The sequence below is a fragment of the Sciurus vulgaris genome (genome assembly GCF_902686455.1).
Source record: "Sciurus vulgaris genome assembly, chromosome: 1".
NCBI lineage: Eukaryota > Metazoa > Chordata > Mammalia > Rodentia > Sciuridae > Sciurus > Sciurus vulgaris.
The window spans coordinates 29,216,857-29,236,522 of NC_136461.1; the positions used below are offsets into that span (position 1 = coordinate 29,216,857).

General features: G+C 40.4%; 2 protein-coding genes across 13 annotated transcripts in view; both read left to right on the forward strand.

Moving 5' to 3' along the window:
- The window catches only part of MACF1 (microtubule actin crosslinking factor 1), a 342,663-nt gene that overhangs the window by 126,440 nt on the left and 196,557 nt on the right, over nucleotides 1-19,666 (forward strand). For 9 of the 12 annotated variants that reach the window (XM_079112948.1, XM_079112960.1, XM_079112953.1 and 6 more), the window contains exons 4-6: nucleotides 1,429-1,524; nucleotides 3,555-3,632; nucleotides 6,873-6,965. In XM_079112948.1, coding sequence (XP_078969074.1) covers nucleotides 1,429-1,524; nucleotides 3,555-3,632; nucleotides 6,873-6,965 — 267 coding nt within the window. The remainder of the gene's footprint in view (nucleotides 1-1,428; nucleotides 1,525-3,554; nucleotides 3,633-6,872; nucleotides 6,966-19,666) is intronic. The other 3 variants (XM_079112949.1, XM_079112950.1, XM_079112951.1) reach the window with 1 other exon arrangement.
- On the forward strand, nucleotides 13,120-18,302 carry LOC306645701 (uncharacterized protein). Its single transcript, XM_079113701.1, has one exon. The coding sequence runs from the start codon at nucleotides 16,266-16,268 to the stop codon at nucleotides 17,334-17,336; it is 1,071 nt and encodes a 356-aa protein (XP_078969827.1). The 5' UTR covers nucleotides 13,120-16,265; the 3' UTR covers nucleotides 17,337-18,302.

The following is a 19,666-nucleotide window of genomic DNA, read 5'->3' on the forward strand; positions in this document are numbered from 1 at the left end:
AGTGTGGCCCTATTTATGACACATCTTGTTGAGTGCTGGGCAGTGGCCCAGGTGTTTGGAGTTATTTTTTTCAGTTTATCTCACTTTCTCCCTCTGATGATTCATTGAGTCTCACAGGTAGGGAGAGGTGCTGAAGTTGATGTCTGAGCATAGACTTGGAGAGCAGCTCCTTTGGGCTTCTTGATTAATTAAATATGACTGCCTTCCCCAGACTGTATTAAATATAGCTTGTGGGAAACACCTTCATGTGTGAAGGCAGATGGGTACTGAGGATCATTCTTACACTTGCTTTATTTTTGAGGATTCAGAGTAACCACTTGTGGGCCCATTGGTTCATATATTTGAGCCTAATGGAAGCAAGTGTTCCCATTTGGCTCACGTTCTTTTTCTAGTGTCATAGACAATGCAGTTTTCATTTGGATAAGTCCAGGGTTGAATATTGGAAACATCTGTTGGAAAAGAGAACCTAAGAGGTGCACAGCTCTAGTAGTCTGAATCCTGCCCACTCACTGCCTTTGGTGAGTTCTTAGTCATTGTTATGTTTTAAGGAACAGACTTTGGCACATTAGATTTTATTGCTTTAGTGATACTTAGCTCCTTCTAGGATTGGGGCTTGGCTTCTCCTGGTCCTTTTGTTTTGGTTTTCTTTTTTTCCCCCGCCTCACAGTGCAATTTATTTATTATTATTAATTAATTAATTAATTTATTTATTGCAGTACTGAGGATTGAACCCAGGGCCTTGTTTATGCTAGGCAAATGCTCTACCATTGAGCTGTATACCCCACCCCAATTTTATAGTTATTAGTGACCAAAATTGATAGAGGCTTTTATTAGCATAGTTTGCACATGTAATTCTGGTTCTCTTTTGGCCCCCATTTGCAAATCTAATTAGTAATCAAATTTCATTTTCACTGTGATGGACTTTATTCTTCAGCACTTAAAATTACATTTTGGGTGATAGGCTGGTATATTTGATGAATTTTTACTGAATTTTATTGGAAAATGGTCCTTTTGGTGGCATTGCTTACAAAACAGATTAAGATACTCCAATCTAATTTATTTTCCTAACCCTTAAAAACCTACAAGTATTTTTGGAGATCAAGTACTTAGATATCATCTTTTCATCAAAACCCACCCAGATATATCTTTCACTGTAACTCTCATCTTTTTCTCCCTTAGTTGATTCACAAATGCAGAGAGGGTGGGCGGCAATGGAGCATTGAAGATGTGTTCCAACTTTTAAATGTTCAGCGTACCAGCTCTGTTCTTGATTTGGTTTTGTGTCTCTTTTGATGGTGGGAGGATATTTTTTAAAATTTATTTTTACCTTTTTTTTTTTTTTTTAATGTTGCATTTATTTCCATTTCATCTTTGTGTTGTGAATTTCCTGTTCCTTTGTTGTGTCTTTGCCTTGGTTGGTGGTCAAAGGAACCAGCAGGGCTGAAGACCCTCCGTCTGGTGAGCATGCCCTCCTGGCGCCATACAAACAGCGAGGAGCAGGAGGAGGAAGATGATGATGATGTAGTAGGTCCTCCTGAGGGTGCCAGCATCCCAACTGGCACTGCTGGCACTGCAGGGCCATCAGAGAGTCTGAGGTTCTCTAGGTCTCCAAGTAGCTCAGTCACCATTTGCTGCCTTCTCTTTCCACTTGGGATTTTGGATCCCAAAGAAAGTGGTTAAAACTAATTGTGCCTCTTGCCACTGTTAGTTGATTCTGGGATGGGAATTGTTTTGCTTATCTGAGAATGGTTGGCACAAAAAGAATCCTGGTGTTTGGAGTTGTCAAGTCCCTTTGTGACCTGGAGACTCATAGCTTTCTGATGGCCTATGTTGTCTGAATACACATTGCAGTCCAAATTGTGAAAAGTTTAGTTGACAGCATGACAGTTACTTAATTGCTCTGAGCTCCACAGTCTAGACTAACTGGTACTGTCTTTCCACCTCTCTGGCCTTTAGGTTCTCACCATACACCATGCCATTTGTTTTCAAAATAGCCTGTTGTTTGCAAACTCACTGCATGGACATATTTTGGCCTTGGTCAATAATATCATAGTTGCTGTAGAGGATAGAGATTTAACTTGCATGTTCTGAGACTACCTGTTTTTAATGGAAGGTACATTAGAAGTCAAGATTAGAATGTGTAGAAGAATTTTTTTTTCCTCATAGATTCCAAATTATAACCCATAATCTTTCTCTAAAAATAGGGATTAGACAATATCCCCATTCTGTGTCCTCTTAAAAGTCATCTTTTCATCTCATTGATCTCTTTCCTGTTGCCTTATAATCTTGTTTTGCAATCTGTCATCTTTTAAGCTGTCTGCACAGTTAATTTAGTTGAAGTTACTAAGAAGAGGTTCTTGCTAAAAGATATTTCCTAAACCTTTGACTTAACAAGTTGTTCTGTTGCCCAAAGAGGCCTCTGCATCTCTGTAGGTGATCCTATTTGGGGAATGTTGCCTAGAAGTGTTGGAGGGTGCCCAGAGAGATACTTCCATCCTTATCTCTCCAGGTGTTGGCCTAGTTTTTGCAAAAGGAAACATGGGGCAACATTTCCTCCATGCAGATAACAACCACAGAACCATCTTATATTTTTTTCAGCTTTTAATTAATACCAATTTGATATTTACAGATGAACTGGGAATTACCTAGTAAGAGTGATGTCTTAGTCCTACTTTTAGTAAAATAAAAGCACCATTGGGAAGAGAGCAGAAGAAAATGTTCAGAGGTAGATAGCCATTCCTGCACTACTCACCAGGCAAACAGATTTTATTTACTTCCTGTCCAGAGGTAATAACTGAGTCAGAGGTACCAGTTAGAGAGGGCTTCTCTCCCCAGGCTGTATGACTTATAAGATTGAGTACAGAAAAGAACTTTCTTGGGTTAATTATGTGGAGTAGCCCTTACCATCAAAATTTATTTGTTCTGGTTATTTCTTGCTGGGGTAAAGGGTGGTTTTCCTCCAGTCACACCCATCACACTGGGAAATTGGTTACATCCTGATTTTTGTTTCCTATTTTGAATTTTTAAAAAACTTTTTTTGAGCTTCTGTAATGCCTCATTCCCTAATAGTCAGACATTGACTCCCTCTAGTTAAGCTCCTTTGGCCAGGTTTGTAGTAAGGTTGGCTCCATCCACTACTGTGCAATAGGCAATTAGGCCTGCTTTTTTCCTTCAAAGTTTAACTGTGATTCGGGGAGCCATCAAGCTACAGTCTTTGTTCCCGTTAACTTCACATACAGTGTCAAACGCTACAATATATGACCATGAAAGAACCTGTAGCGAAGCCGCAGCACTGATTCAGCATTAGTGGTCAAATAGGATTGTGTGTTTGTGAGGTACATAGTGTTGCACAAGGCATTTGGGGTCCGGTGGGAACACAGAGAGCCTGGTGAAACACACACAGGTTCTGCTTTTAAGGGTGCTGTAATGTAATGCTCCCACCCCTGGCTTCAGCTGTGAGGAATTCCCGAGTGATCTTTTAGTCCTTGAAATGAAAGAGGAAAGAATATGTGTGGGTAAATTGGAAAATGAACATCCTTTTTCTTCGTTTGTAGCCCCGAGAGAAGGGCAGGATGCGTTTCCATAGGCTGCAAAATGTGCAGATTGCCCTGGACTTTCTAAAGCAGCGACAGGTAAGACCATCTCATGCTTTCCCCATTCTGCTGGGGAAAGGTGGCATTATATCTGATTTAAGGATGTTCTCATGCTACTAGTAAAAATGCTAAATCTGACTGAGCCAGTTCTGGGTCTTAACTTGCAGATGAGCAATTTCATTGTGGTTGAACAAATCATTTAGGTGTCCTTACATAGAACTTGTGACCTACTTGAGAGGGACAGTGTTCATGAACAAGAATGCTAAAGATGGAACCCTGTGGGCCCACTGTAGTTGGGAGTCAAAATGAAGATGAAACTTAAACCAGGAAAGACGATGGGAAAAAATGTGTAGCATCACAAAATGCTACATTGTCATGAAAACAGAACAAGGGAATGGCCTGTATTATTGGATGCTACATCAGGCCTGAGACAAGTCTTAGCTGCTATTCAGTTATGGCTTAAAAAATTGTTTCAATAGAGTATAAAATTACAGCAGACCTAGGAGGGAGAAAGACATTTTTTCCTTTGCTAGAAAAGGAAGACAACAGCATATTTTTAGACATAGGAGGAAAAGCCAGTGAAGAGAATAAGATTGGGAATGAGTATGATTAAGTCATAGAATGTTTGCTATGCGGGATACCTTATAGATCTATTAGTCAGTTTCTTCATGTTATAGAATACAAGATTGAGATCTGGACAGCTGAAGTGACCCGCCCCAAACCATCAAGTTAGAGCAGACTTTGATTGGAGCTTCTCTGACATGTAGGTTAGTGAATCTCCCTGTTCACGCTGGATTCTGCACACCTTCCTTCATCCCATTGTTGCCTAATTGATGGAACCAAGTTCAGAGATTGAGCGATGAGAACCAGAACACAGATGTTTGGTGTGCTGTATGGTGTGGTTTACCTTGAAAAGAAAAATGACTCTTGTTCTGAGAGATAGGGAGCAGGATGGAAAAGAGCGATGAAAATACAGAGGTGGCTTGTGGTAGGGAGTAAGATGAATGAGGGAGCCAAAGGATTCATCTCTTTAGAGTGAGCTTTATGGAAAAGATTTTTGGTATAGCTAGGGTTGCCAAGCAACAGCAAGGGTCAACATGACATTAAATAGTATGCATATTTTTGGAATCAACTCATTTTTGTTATTCTTATCAGCAGTTCTCCTTACTTTGGGCAATTGTCTTTCTTTGTGCTTCCATAGTAATTTTTTTAATATAACATTTATCCCTTTATTGTTATTTCTCTCTCCCATTGCACCGTAGACTCTGTGAGGAGAGGGAACATGATTTTATTCAACATTGTAATTTTAGCACCCATCATAATGAATAGTTCCTAATTGACATTTAATAAAGTATTTGTTGAAAATAATAAATTGAAAATGGTAGAAGTGGAGGTTGCTGAGCCATTCGCTAGAGGAAGCAGCATTGAAATGTCTATGCATAGAGTTAGGGAAACCCTGAGGGGCCTTCAAGGACAAAATGAAGTAAGAAATGATTAGTTAGAAGTGTAAAAAAGGCCAAAAAGCAAATTTGATGACTATGATAGAATGAAAATGTGAGCAAGTGTGAACTGTGAATTCAGAGGAGGATGGGGTCTCCAGAGCAGTTCTCAGTAGTGGTGAGGTCCGAGTTGTAGCTGTGCAGGTGGCCAAAGCAGAGTAAAATGAAAACCTTCAGAATTGAATTGGCTGGCAAACTGTGCAGAGAGTGTGACATTCGGGTCATCAGCAGGATTGCTGAATTACCAAGAAAGATGGCAGGTAATGAGGGAGAAGAAGAGAGTAGGAGTCAGGTACCAAGATCATTAAGGAAAGGTTAGTAGAGATTAGAAGCTGGTCTGACTGAGGGGTTATACTTCCTGGTAAAAGGGGAAACCTGATGGTGGGACTGAGGAATGTGACTGTGACTGGTACTGCCCACCCACCAACTGTGGGTTGCTGGTGACCAGTGAATAGAAAACCGAATTCTTAGACTGGATAGGCAGGTACTCCTATCTCTGCCCCACACCCAGTGAACAGAAGAGGAGACTTAGACATAGAAAAGGGGAAAACTTGCCCTGATGAACATTTGCGTCATAGGGAAATAAGGCTTCTATTTGAGAGGTCACAAGTGTCCTTTAGAGGCACAGATTTCATTTCAATGAAAGAGATAAGGAGAGGACAGCTCAAGGACTGTTTCGCAGTTGAACAGGAGCTCCATGAGGGGGTGATAGAAAAGACTAACAAGGTTGAGGTGGAAGTAGGGTGGTTTACCCAGTGTACACCTAGTTTTAAAATCCCATGCCACAGGAAACTTCTCAGTTTCAAGCACACTAGGATAGGATAGTTGGTCGCCCTAGGGAAGCCCTGTGTACCTGTGCACATTGTGTTGTTGGATTGAGATTTTAATAATGCAGGGATGGGAGGCATGACAGATAGGGTTATTTATGACAAGGGAGGGAAAATAGAGGTGAGAGCAGGCCAGAAGACTGGTGAGGGAGAAGAGACATCTCTCTTAACTTCAAAAAAGAAGAGAAAAGAAGTCAGGGTCTGATGACTGAATTTTTAAAAAAGCATTTTAGAATACTATGTGCTTATAAGATTGCTTTACTAATGGAATTGTGAAATGGTCAAGCCATTCCAGGAAATAATTTGACAGTTTATTATAAAGCTAAACATAAACCATATGGCCCAGCAATCCTACTCCCAGGAGTTTGCCCTACAGAAATGAAACCATATGTTCACGCAAAATCTTCACGCGTGAATGTTGGAACTTTATTCATAATTGCCCAAAACTGAAATAACCCGCAAGTCCTTCAGTGGATGAATAAACACATCATAGTGTGTCTGTTCAATGGAATACTGCTTTGCAGTGAAAAGGAGCAAATTATTGATTCATGCAACAACTGAATGGGAAACTCAAGGGCATTATGCTGAGTGGAACAAAACAAAACAAAACAAAACCCCCAAGCCCCCAGTACCAAAAGGTTACTTACTGTACGGTTCCCTTTATATGATACTCTGGAAAAAGCAAAGTAGCAAAGTGAGGTTCTAGGAACAGATCAGTGCTTGTCAGAAGTTAGAGGAGTATAGCAGAGTTTGACTACAAAGCGGGTGGCACAAGGGACTCTTTTGGGATAATGGGACTGTTTTGTGTGGTGGGTACATGAATTTGCATGTGTTGAAACTCTAAGACTCTTCTACCAAAAAAATAAATCAACTATATATCAATGGTGAAAATATGTAAAAATAAAATAAAAAAGTCCCAGAGCTCTGAGACTGATTTTTGTTTCTTTTTTCAGGTGAAGCTAGTGAATATTCGCAATGATGACATCACAGATGGCAATCCCAAGCTGACCCTAGGCCTGATCTGGACCATTATTTTGCACTTCCAGGTAGGGTCTGTGAAGTTTGGGGCTCCTGTTGCTTGGTTTGGATACAACCTACAAAGTTGCCCTGCCTTCTCAGGCAGAATGGAGGTGTCCTTCTCTGTGGGTGGGAGTTGGAAGGAAAATTAAGGTTGACCTGGAGACAAACTTTACCTAAACCCAGAACTTTTTAATTATTTGCATGATGAAGTGGAGGAATTTTTTACCAGTTTGTGGTTTGGCCTGTCTTTGGCAGTCTGGTTACTAGAAATTTATTTATTGAGCCAAGTCAAAATTGTTTTGTTTTGTTTTTTAGGGACTCAGGGTATGAGGTGGGAGAGATGTTGGTTCGAAGCTTTAGAAAAGTGGCATGGAGGTTTATAATCCTGCTTTGAATGTAGACTTTTGTTCATCTCTAATGATCTTTAAACCAGTCTGGTTAAATGTAACACCGTAGTAGCTGGGTTTCTATATGTATTCATAAGCACAACCTCATATCACACCCACAAACAGTGGTCATATGGCCTTCCTGTTGCTCTCTCGTCCTAAAATGGGAAATTCTTTTAAAGTCTGTGTTGCTACTGGAAAAGAACTGCTCTATTTTATTTTTTTTTAAGAACAGTACTATTTTTATAAACAGACTGTTTTTTTAAGTCACGCTAAGTCCGACCAGACAAAGTGATTTCTCAGCTCTCCAATACCCAGTTTGCTGCACACTAGGATGGTGGATTAAAGGGAGCACTCCTTCAGCAGTTGGGAAAAGGCTAGTAACTTAAGATACTGACTCCCAGGGTGTGACCCCCCTATTTGGAGAGTTACCGCCACCTTCTGGTTGAAGGCAGAATAGCAGGTGTCAATTCCTAAGACCCTGAAGAAAATTCTGAGAAGTCTTGTTTCTTGGGGCTCTGGTTTGGAGCCAGTGCTATCACTCTTCAGCATGGGTAGGGTTAGGAATGTGTGGAGGTATTTTTATGGAATCACAGGGTGTTTTCAGGCAAGCTTTAAATATATGGAGAACCAGGAACATGAAGTTGGCAAGTGGGAACAAGAATTTTGATGAGCTTTCATGGAGGACTAGAGTTACCCCCTGGGAATTCTTTTTTGTTTGTTTGGTACTGGGATTGAACCCAGGGGCATTTTACTGCTGAGCTCCATCCACAGTCATTATTATTAATTATTGTTATTTTTTTATTTTGAGGCAGGGACTTGCTAAGTTGCCCAGGCTAGCCTCAAACTTGCAATCCTCCGGCCTCAGCCTACCAAGTTGCTAGAATTATATGAATTACCACCACATCTGGCACTCCCTTGGAATTTTTTTCTTTTTTCAAAAGGACATTTTTTTTAGACCTTTATTTTAAATGTATTTATTTTAACGCAGTGCTGAGGATTGAACCCAGTGCCTCACACATATTAAGCAAGCACTCTACCACCCCGAGTTACAGCCCCAGGCCCCTCCCGTGGAATTCTTTTTGTTGTTGTTCTAATTAGTTATACATGGCAGTAGAATGCATTTTGACACATACATGTAGCTTCTCATTCTTCTGGTTGTATATGATGTAGAGATACATTGGTTGTGTAGTCATATATGCACATAAGTTAATAACGTCTGATTCATTTTACTATCCTTCCTACTCCCTTACCCCTTCCCCTTTTTTCACTCCCCTCTGTCTAATCCAGAGTACCTCTATTCTTCCATAGTGCCACCCCCAACCCTTTATTGTGAATTATCATTTGCATATCAGAGGAAACATTCGGGCCTTTAGTTCTTTGGGATTGGTTTATTTTGCTAAGCATGATATTCTCTAGCTCCATCCATTTATTGGCACATGCCATAATTTCATTCTTATTTAAAGCTGAGTAATAGTCCATTGTATATATATATGCACATTTTCTGTATCCATTCATCTGTTGAGGGCACCTAGGTTGGTTCCATAGTTTAGCTATTGTGAATTGAGCTGCTATAAACATTGATGTGGCTACATCGCTGTTGTGTGGAATGGAACCATCATTTGACCAGTTATCCCACTCCCCTGGAATTTTTATCAACAGAGGAGAGTTTTTAAATTATTATCATTATTATTATTATTTTGCCATACTGGGGATGAACCCAGGAGTGCTCTACCACTGAGCTATAGCACCAACACTTTAAAAAATTTTTTTGAGATAGTGTCTCACTGAGTTGCCAAGGCTGGCCTCAAACTCTATCCTTCTGCCTCAGTCTCCTGAGTTGCTGGGTTTACCGGGGTGTGCCACCACACTTGGCATGAGGGGGTTGTTTTTGTTTATTGGCCACAAACCTGCCATCATTGTGTACCCAAGGTATTCTTCTACGCAGGAGGTAATATCCACTGTTTCTGTTTACCCTGATGACAACTAAACTAAGGGGCAACAGAATGAACCCTGAATCAGTTAATTAAAACTTTTCTGTGACAGAGAGGTGGAGGTAGTGGCGTGGTTCCTTTTCTAAACAGCTCTACCAGGAAAACTTTTTTTTATCCTCTCTCCCTTTCCCTCCCTTCCTCCCCCACTGCCCACCCCCACCTTGTTAAAAATTTTGTCATAGGCTGTTGGTGTATCTCTGTGGTAGAGTGCTTGCCCAGCATGCTCCATGCCCTGGGTTCAGTCCCCGGCACCACCAAGGAAAAATAATGGCTATGAAAAAATTCAAACATTCATAAAACTAGAGAAATTGGTACAAAGAACTACCATGTACTCCTAATCGAGCTCAATAATTATTAACTCATAGTAATTAAATATTATTTCATCTAAATCCTGATCCACTTCTCAAATCTCAGCTGGTTATTTTGAAGAAAATCCCAGACCTCACATAATTTCATCTGTAAATATTTCAGTGTGTATCTGAAAGGAATGAAGTCTTTATCTAAGCAAACTATAATACTGTCATACCTTAAAAATTAACACTTTCATAAAATTATCAAACATTCAGATATTCCTAATTGCTTCTTTAAAAAAAGTAGTTTTGGGGTTTGGATCAGAATCTGAACAAGGTTTATCCGTTGTGTTCTCTTTCTCTCCTTTTCCCCCTTACAGTTAGTTGAAGAAATGAGGTCTATGTCTTAGAAGGTTTGTTAAGATCTCTGGGATAGCTCCTAAAACTGTCCTCCATCCATTCCTGTGTTGTATTGTCCATAAAGCAATGGCTTAGCTGTAGACCCAAGGCCTAGTCACATCCAGGTTAAATGTTTTTTGCAAGGCTGGTGGTATTGTGTGCTTTTGTTGCTGCACATCAGAATGTATATAATATCTCTTGTCTGTCTTTAGGAATGTTAAGATTGGTAAGTGGGTTCAGGTTTTATCAATTGGATCCATTCATCCTATGTTCCCTATTAATGATACATATAATAGTTTTAGTAGTTACTGATCATCATTTCTAGTTCCCTTATTTCATTAGAAGTTGAAAAATGGTGATATACAAATTCTGTTAGTCCTTTTTCATTGTTCAGTAGGAGTACTTCTATAAGGAAGAATTACCTCATCAGCTACCCTGAGGGATAGTTCCTATGGGAAAGACAAAACAAATGAATCTATCTTTCCCTCTAGTTAGTTTTTAGAATAATTAGTTGACTCCCTAAGATTCTCCAAAGGTAACCAATGAACGTTTCTATATTGACCTTTGTGTTTTTAGTGCCTCTCCAACTCATGGATTTTTAACAGACTCAATATGTTTCAGTCAACCTAGTTATCATTCTTCCTGATACTCAAATAGCTGTATCTTTGACAAATATGAGCTTTTCAAGTTAACTCTGAATCTTTTGGCATGACCCCAGTGGTCTTTGATAAGTCTTTGCCTTTATTTCTTATGTGATGAGATGTCTCAAACTCTTTTTGTGTATTTCCTGTCCCAAACCTGAAATTCTAAATTTCTCCAAGGAACCATTTCCTTATTTTAACCACAGTCTGAGTGCTGCCAGGTTGCTCACTGTTTCTAGGCTTGTGTGTGTGTGTGTGTGTGCACGCGCGTGCATGCAGAGCTAGTATATATCTTTTTTTAAAAAATCATGAATTTATACTGATATTTCTGATTAAAATGTAGCATTCCAGAGTTTTATTTAACTTCTTTGCCTTTATATTATTCTTTTTTTCTTAAACTGAAATTCCTTATTTTAACAACAGTAATATAATTATCCTCTTTTTCATCCACACACAATCATAAATATTATATGTGATCAACATGATATCAGTGTTACCATAACAGTATGCACATAGAGGTTTACAATTCTTTGCAGTTCTTTTGTCCTTAAAACATTTTAGTCATTTGACATAATTTCTCTGTTTTGTTAAATCACCAATTCAGTAAACAAGTAGGTTTAGTTGTGTTCATTTGCTTTCAGTCTTTAGGGATTGTTTTTTTCCCCTTTTGTTTTATTACACTATGTAGATTATTTACATTGTTCCAAAGGGAAGTTTAAAACAGTGAATACAAAGTAGATTCAGAGAAGTCTAACTTCTATCTCTACCCCCTCTACTCTGTTTCTTCTTTTGACTATAGTTGCTTGTTTTAAAGCATATTTTTGGTTATTATTCTGTTGATGGTTTATTTTAGGAAAATGAATATTTTATAGAACTTCATTTTTTAATAGCTATAAGAACTCCACTATTGTATAATTTATACACCATAAAGTTAACCCATTTTAATTGTTTAATTCATTGCTTTTATGATTATGGTGTAACCATCACCGTAATCCAGTTTTGGAACATTTTCATCATCAGAGTAAAATCTCTCTTGTCCATTTACAGTTATTCCCCACTCCCATCACTAGCCTAGGTAACCACTAATCTATTTTCTACCCCTTTAGATTTCTCTATTTTGGCACTTTATATAAATGGAATCATCTGATTTGTGGTTTTTTATATCTGACTTCTTTCAGTTAATAATATTAATATTATTAAATTATTAAGTAATAATAATAAGTAATATAATATTTTTGAGCTTCATTCATGTTGTGGAATGTATCAGTACTTCATTTCTTTTCATTGCTGAATGTGTTCTGTTGTATGGGTATATCATATATTTTGTTTTTCTCTTCAGGAGTTGATGGACATTTGGGTAGTTTTTTTTTGAGGGGGAGTACTATTATAAATAATGTTGATATGAATATTTTTGTAACAGTCTTAGTGTTAATGCATGTTTTCATTTCTCTCATGCGTATATCTATTAGCTGTTCTCACCTAGCTCACATACTATATAAAGCCAAACAGAAATCCAGAGAAGAGCTGTCAAATGTTAGGAGATCAATAAAATAGTCATCATAGCCAGTTTCTGTTGTTAGTGTCGTTAGTGAAGTAGGAGAATGATGTGCGCGCAGATATAGTGGTGGTTGTCATCTCAAGGGAATAATCTGGTAGGGTAGGCTGGTTCCAGAATAAAAATTTGCTACTACCTCTGAGACTGGTGGTTTATGGATTTAAAATGCTTTGAGTCCTAAATGGTAGGGGTTTTCATGGGCTTAGAAAAATGTATGATCATTGTATGTATAGTCATCTTTGCAATTAAACAGATGTGGGGGATGTACTGGTGATTGAACTCAGGGTCACTTTACCACTGAATTATATCCCCACTTTTTAAATTTTTTATTTTAAGATGCCTCTCTTAAGTTGCCAAGGTTGGCCTCAAACTTGTGAATCTCCTGCCTCAGCCTCCCAAATCACTTGGATGACAGGTGTGCACTACCACTTCTGCCTCTAAAAGATATTATCAATCCTTTGTAGTTCGATATTAGTTTTCCAGCTTGCAAATATATTTTTGTTTTGTTTGTACTGGGTATTAAACCCAGGGGTGCTTAACCACTGAGCCACATTTCTAGTCTTTTTTTTTTTTTTTTTTTTTTGAGATAGGGTCTTGCTAAATTGCTTTGGGGTTCCCTAAGTTGCTGAGGCTTGCCTTGAACTTGTGATCTTCCTGCCTAAGCCTCCCAGGTGACTGGGATTAAAGTTGTGTGCCACTGTACCTTGCTCAAATGTTTGTTAAATACAAGTGTGTATTTATAGCATTCTGAACGTTAGGAAAAAAATTCAGAGTTCAGATAAAGGTTGGTCTTAGGCTTGAGGTCTGTATTTTTGTGCACAATGGCATTTAGCGTTGGCATATAGATGAGATGCCATCCGTGTTTGTGGAATAAATGAATTCTTTACTCCAACTGTCTCTTTGGGAGTTTTGTGGGCAATAAATGGTTAACTGGAAAAAGTCAAAGAAGAGGTCATGAAGAGTAGGTATACCCCAAATCTGCTTTCCTAGAAGGCAGCAGGCCATATGTTTAGGGCCCAGGCTAGGTGAGAAAAAGTTCCAGGGGAAAGTTTTGTGATCAGAGTTAAGTTAGGAAAAAAAGTAAAAGCATCCCATAAGAAGGGAAAGCAAGCCACCAAACCTTGGATCTTGGAATATATATCTACTTTCCTTAGAGCCCAGTCAAGAAAAGAGTTATTATATATTAGAGTTCCCCTGAGGTCTGGGGATGTCTCATAACTTTTATCTTGGAAATAATTGGAAAGTAAAGGGATTTACTATAGATCAGGCATTGATCTATAGTACTTTATAGTCATTATTTCATTAACCCTGTCTACCACACCATTAAGTAGGTGGTAGTGTCCACATTTTACAGGTAAGGAAACTGAATCATCTATTAAATTAGTTAAAAAACTACTTAGCTTCTAAGTTAACCAAGCTGGGAATCTGAACTTGGTTCCATGCTATTGAAATCTCTCTCCTGTCCAAGACCAGTTTTTCTTTGGAGCAGGAGGAAATGAGGGCCTACTGTGTCTGGTACATGCAGAAATTTAAAAAAGACAAGACTCACGGAAGTAGATATGGTAGGCTTCTCAGAAACCTTATAGCTGTAGTAGTCATATTAAGCCACTGACTCTCTTGCCTGAGATGATCAGTTTTAGGAATTTTTGGTTTGCTTGTATTTAATTTAAAAAATTCATGTTTAGGCCTTGGAGTGTGTATGACTTAAGAGTTCCCTAGTTTTGCCAGCTGTGGTGGCATATGCCTGTAATCCCAACAACTTGGGAGGCTGAGGCAGAAGGAATGTAAGTTTGAGGCCAGTCTCAGCAACTTAGTGAGACCCTGTCTCAAAGTAAATGAAAAGGACTGGGAATGTAACTCAGTGGTAAAGTGACCCTAGGTTCAATCCCTGGTTCAGAGGAAAAAAAAAAAAAAAAAAGAGTTCCCTCGTTCGCATTTTCCTCATTGAAGGTAGCTACTGAGAGGACTTCATGTTGTAATGTCAGGCAGGGGCTTTGCTGATTAAGTGATTTGCTGTCCTGAGTTTTCATGCCTTTTTCCATCTTGCTGTAGTTTATGGTGGCCATAAGATGGTGCTGCAGCTCTGCCATCAGCCTTCAGGGAAAGGCTTGAGAAATGCCTGCCTGCTGCAGTCTGCAAGCAGGTGGGCAGCATCAGAAGGGGCTGTTTAGGGAGATGTTGTTTAGGGCTTCTCCTGTTGAGGAGGACATGGTTTAATTAAGTGTTTAAGGTGGTTAAGAGCTGTGCTAATAGAGTCATTAAGGATTACACAGAGCCAGGCTGACTGCTTCCCTCTTCTGCTTGGTCTAGATCTGTAGTGTAGACTAAACAACTGCAGCCAAGTGTGGTGGTGCCCTGTACTACTTTGGAGACTGAGGCAGGAGTATTACTTGCAGCCAGGATTTAAAAAAAAAATAAAAAAGTTGGGCGTGGGGGTGCAGCTCAGCGCAGAGCACTTGCCTAGCATGTGTACCGCCCTGGGTTCATCCCCAGCCCTGCAGCAAGTGGTCACAGGAACAAAGAATAGGGAAGAAACACACATGACCTCTTCCACTCCATTCAGGGCTGTTTAGGTTGTAGTGTTTTCTCATCTGTCAAACACTATGCTGAACAAATTGAGGTGGAGTAATCTAATTGCTATCACAGGATGATTTTAAGTCCAACTTTTAAAATCTAGTTTAGACTTTCTTCCTGTTGCAGTTTGAGTAAAATTCACCTGTGCCTCGTGTCAGTTTCTTTCTCCCAACTGGCAGCAAGTATTACCTCTTTGTTGCAGAGTCCAGGTGCCAGTTCAGAATGGCAAGTTCCTGTTTCATTCAACTGAGTACAGATTTCCATTCTTATGGCAGTTATATAATATGTAATATACATGGTGTCGAAGTGAAAAGTCTTAAACAGAAGTTCATGTCTGGCTTTGCCACTTCCTTGCTTGTATCTTGGGCACATTAATCAACTTTCATGAATCTCAATTTCTTTACCTGTAAAACGTTAAGTGATAGTTTTGACCTCACATAGTTACTGTGACAATTAAATGCGATAATCCATGTATGTAGCTTCTTATAGTGATTGGCATATAACAGGTATGAAAAAAATGTTATTAGTGACAACACCACCATCAATGATTACTGTTGAATGTTTGTCAAATATTGTTTGTTGGCGTTCTCTGTTGTGTTTGTAAGCAATACCCTTTCCCTCAACCTTTCACATATACTCAAAATCAATGTCCAGGTGTCATTAGCCAGCATTTTTCTTTCCTATTTTTAGGGAAAAGGAAGGAAGTAAATGCTACTTGAGGCTAGATCTTTAAAACCTGTGTTCCTTTTTTTCACTGTGTGGAGTAGGCTCTAGTTTCTCTTTGGGTTAAAATTTGATTAAAATAATTTTATTCTGACATAAAGAAATTGAGAATTTGTCTATCTTTCCTGATATTTTCCTTTACTGGACACCTTAGTGCAACAATTAAAATCTACTTCATTTCATAGTTTGGGAACCATAATTGCAGCTTCTCCAGCCCTGGTTCTCCTTGGCCCTTCCCTTCCCTTGCTTCCAGCCGAGCTGGCTTGCTGTTTCCCTCTTTGATATTGTTCTCCTCCTCCTTCCTCCACGTTACCTCTCTTCCTTTCCCCTCCCTTTTCCATTTACTCTTACATTTCCCCCTCCTCCTCACCCTCCCTAATTTCCCCCCTCCCCTTGTTTCTAGCTCCTTTTTGCTTTCTGTTTGTGTTACTGAGGGCAGTGTTCCAATTACCTCATATTTGGAGAGAGGAAGCTGCAGCCAATCCGGTTTCTGTCTGCTTTTAGGTCAAGTGATTTCTGAACTGCAGTGAGATGCTTTGAATTTGTCTTGTTGCAGCTCTGAGCCTGTAAGATGGCTGTCTGAATCGGCAGCGGCTGGAAGAGACAGAGAGAGGCGGGGAGGGAGGGAGGAAGAACTGGAGGAATTGCCGGCATAGTGCATGTTTTTAAATGTGCATCAAATCCGATGAAGCCAAGGTTGGAATTTCTCTGGCATCCCAAGACTGGCTTAGCTACGTTTTTGCTGAGATCAGGAGAGGAAAGAAATGGGAAATTCACTGGGCTGTGTTAAGGGGCCGAAAGAGTCAATAGCTGTTCCTGAGAAGGCTCCAGTATCTCCAAAGAAAAGGGTTCGGTTCAAAAGGAAGTGGAGGGGGAAGAAAGTCCAGACTCCAGAAGCATCTCACGAGGAAGAACCTTTGGAAGGAACTGGAGTCATTAAAGAGACTGAAACCTTAACGAAGTTAACAGTGAGTCTCCAAAAAGAGGACGGAGTGGGAGAGGTAGAGTGTCTCCCTTCAGACATTTTGCTGCGTGAGGACTCAGCCCCCAACTCACAGGTGGGTGATCAGGGGATGATCGTGCAGGTGAAGGAGAGATTCCAGGGGGAGATCCAGACTGCTCATCTTTTGTTAGAGAATGAGTCATCAGTTGCTGGAGGGGTCTGGGATTCCCTGGAAGAGGGGATGACTGTCATCGCTCACCTGCTTGATAACCCAGCGGAAAGGAACTGTGAGAAGTCGGTGAGCCAACTGGTGGAATTTCCGAGGACAGCATCCTGCAGCAGCAGGGCTGTGCTTCTGCCTTTGCAAGGAGAGATTGCAGTGGAGAGAGGAGGCACTCTACTTGGATTTCGCTGCAACACTTTGCCTGGGACAGTCAACACCCCTGACACAAGAAATGAAGACCAACTTTCAAAGGGCTGGAGTGTGGAGGGAGGAACCAAGAGCACTTTGAGTGTCCCTCAGATAGGTTCCTGGAATGCCAAATGTTCTGTTCTTTCCTCACCTCTGGACCAGTTGGGAGGCCCTAGGCACACAGAGCCTGCCCATGTGGGTCGGGTGCCCCCGCAGGGTCCCCGACTGCCTGCTTCTCAGAGTGATTTATCCATCAGTGGCGTAACTGTGAGCATTTTGCCTTCCTCCTCTGGCTATGGCAGTGGTGGGCTGCACTTACATGGGATCCAGCCTAAAGAAACGGAACCTGAAAAGAGCTCCACATCCTTCTCAGAAGAGGAGGGTACCCTTTCTTTGGAGGCAAGCCACAACCCCTCATGGGGTCTGGAGGAGGTAGGAGGGCATGTTCAAGGGCAATCAAACTGTGATTTGGATTCCTGACCCTAAAGCCTATTAAGGTGGAGTGTGGTGAGCAGTGAGGGGTCCTCGTGCTGCTCAAACTCACCCCCTTATGAGGTGCTGTGAGTTGGTGACTGCCAGGGCTTGGCAAGAAGAATCTATTTTGGGTCTGTCCCTTGGTGCTTGAAACCAAGTCTTGTCATCTCCAGGGAATCCCAGCTTCGGTATAGCCATGAGGCATAATTGCTAGAGCTATGTGGTGGGTTTATCTTTCAAGATGGCAAACTAGATAATCCTTGCCCTCAGGGATACTGTTTGCCTGCTTCAGGAAGTTATGGAATAGCACAGGGAATGACAGGAAAGTCCAGCTGAATCTCTGAAATGAATGTGGAGAAGGGTGAAGTATGTGTGTTGAAGAGGTGTGCTCTTCTCCCTGGAAAGTGATGTTTGTACTAGAGCTGATGCAGTCTCCTCCTGAGGAGAAGCATCTAGTGACAGCACTCATTCAGTGTTTGTATGGAGGGTGAGGGCTCATCTTCCTTTGGTTCCTAATTCCAGGATTAGAGGAGGAGGCATGGAGTTATCCAGGGACCAATTGAGAGGCAGGGAGAGGTACGTTAGGGTGCTTTGAGAGTTCAAGGCTAGAAAAAGTTTGTTTTGTGTTTGAACTTATTTAGGGCTCTAGTATGTTTTGTTTGTGAGGTATGTAGGTGACGGTAGTAGTTGCTGTGAATGTTTCCAAGGGTCAAGACTGAAGTGAGAATTCAGAGATATGGACACTGAGATAAGGACCCTGGGTGGCATGTCTGGCATGTGGACATTGTATGGATAGTTGAAGTTATAGCTCACATGTGACTAAGAAAGTTTTGTTGGCATGTTGGTCTCTGTAGTAGAGTAAATAAAAATTTTAGGATCTCTGGGTTGGTAGAGTGCTTGCCTTGTGAGCACAAGGCCCTGGGTTCAATCCCCAGCACCACAAGAAAAGAAAAGAAAAGAAAAGAAAAGAAAAGAAAAGAAAAGAAAAGAAAAGAAAAAGAAAAAAACTTTAGGATCTCAAAGCAGCTAGGTGGAAGGTGAAGTAGGACTTTCCTTGGATAGCCCATTATGGGCAGGTGATACTATATACCTGCCCTGATATGTAATAGAGTCCTCCTGCTTGTCACCAACATCATGAAGCTAAGGAGAGACACACATTGTAAGCTGATGTGTGCTTAGAGTTTCCTCCTTAGGGAGAGATTCTCCCATGGATAGGCCCATTTCAGTTCCCTTTGTTAGAGTGTGGAGATTCCCAACAGTGTGAAAAAAGGTGGCCATTGAAAAGTATCTGTTATATGAATGGGAAAAAGGCTACGGGGGCCTCAATAAAAATGGGTATATGTGTAAGCACAAACCTGTATTAAGAGGGAAGACCGACCATTGGGATGGGGTGTAAAAGTATTTGGATTTCATAAGGTAAGAGGGAATGTCGAGGTCACATTTGTTTTTATTGATTGATTGATTGTGGTGATGGGGATCAAATCCAGGGCCTCATCATGTTAGGCAAGTGCTCTACCACTGAGCTACCTCTTCAGCCCTCCAAAGTCAACTTTTACCTTTGCATGGAGCAAATGTTGAGTAGTTGGGGATAAAATTAACTGCTAAATTGGTTTCTCTCTTAATACCACTGCCACTGAACTTTATATTCTGGAGTCATCATAATAATATAGGATACATGCTCATAATTGAGTGAGATTTTCAGAAAATTTGGAGTGGAAAATATTAGGATCTCATAGATAATAGACCATAAGTAGCAATGGCACTTTTTTATGAGCTGGGTCTCCATGCTGGGATGAAAATTTCTGCATGACTGCCTGAGGAGTCTTTAAAGATTGGTGGGAAAATCCTTTGAACCATGATCTGTAGTTTGACAGGATCAACAGTGGTGTGATATGGTTTAGTGTGTGTCAAGTTGGTATAGGGCATTTTCTGGGCAGCTAACCTCTGCATCCATCTCTTCTACCTTTTCAGTGCAAACACAGCCAGACTATGGAGATACAGCCAAGGATGAAAAAAACTAAGTAATTGAATCTCAGTGCAGATACCTGGCATGTTTCTGAGTCTCTGTGTTTATCATGTGATATAGGGACCATGAAGAGACCATTCTATATGACATAAGAAGTAACTTTTCAGGATAAGTGTGAAATTCCTTCAGAGTGAAAGTTCTTACAGCCAATGGACCCTAACCCTTATAATAGGAAGAACTGTATCTTCAGGGAATCACTCTCCTCACTAGCAGGCTACTAATAGGCCTTGAAGACAGCAGCATTCAGAGGGACAGAGGGCAGTGTGTTCTGACACTGCAGGCTCCTGTGCATGTAAGTTGAGACTCAAGG

Bases quoted from the DNA above. Each gene is read 5' to 3' on its own strand.
- LOC306645701 (XM_079113701.1), top strand. From the start codon at position 16,266: ATGGGAAATTCACTGGGCTGTGTTAAGGGGCCGAAAGAGTCAATAGCT.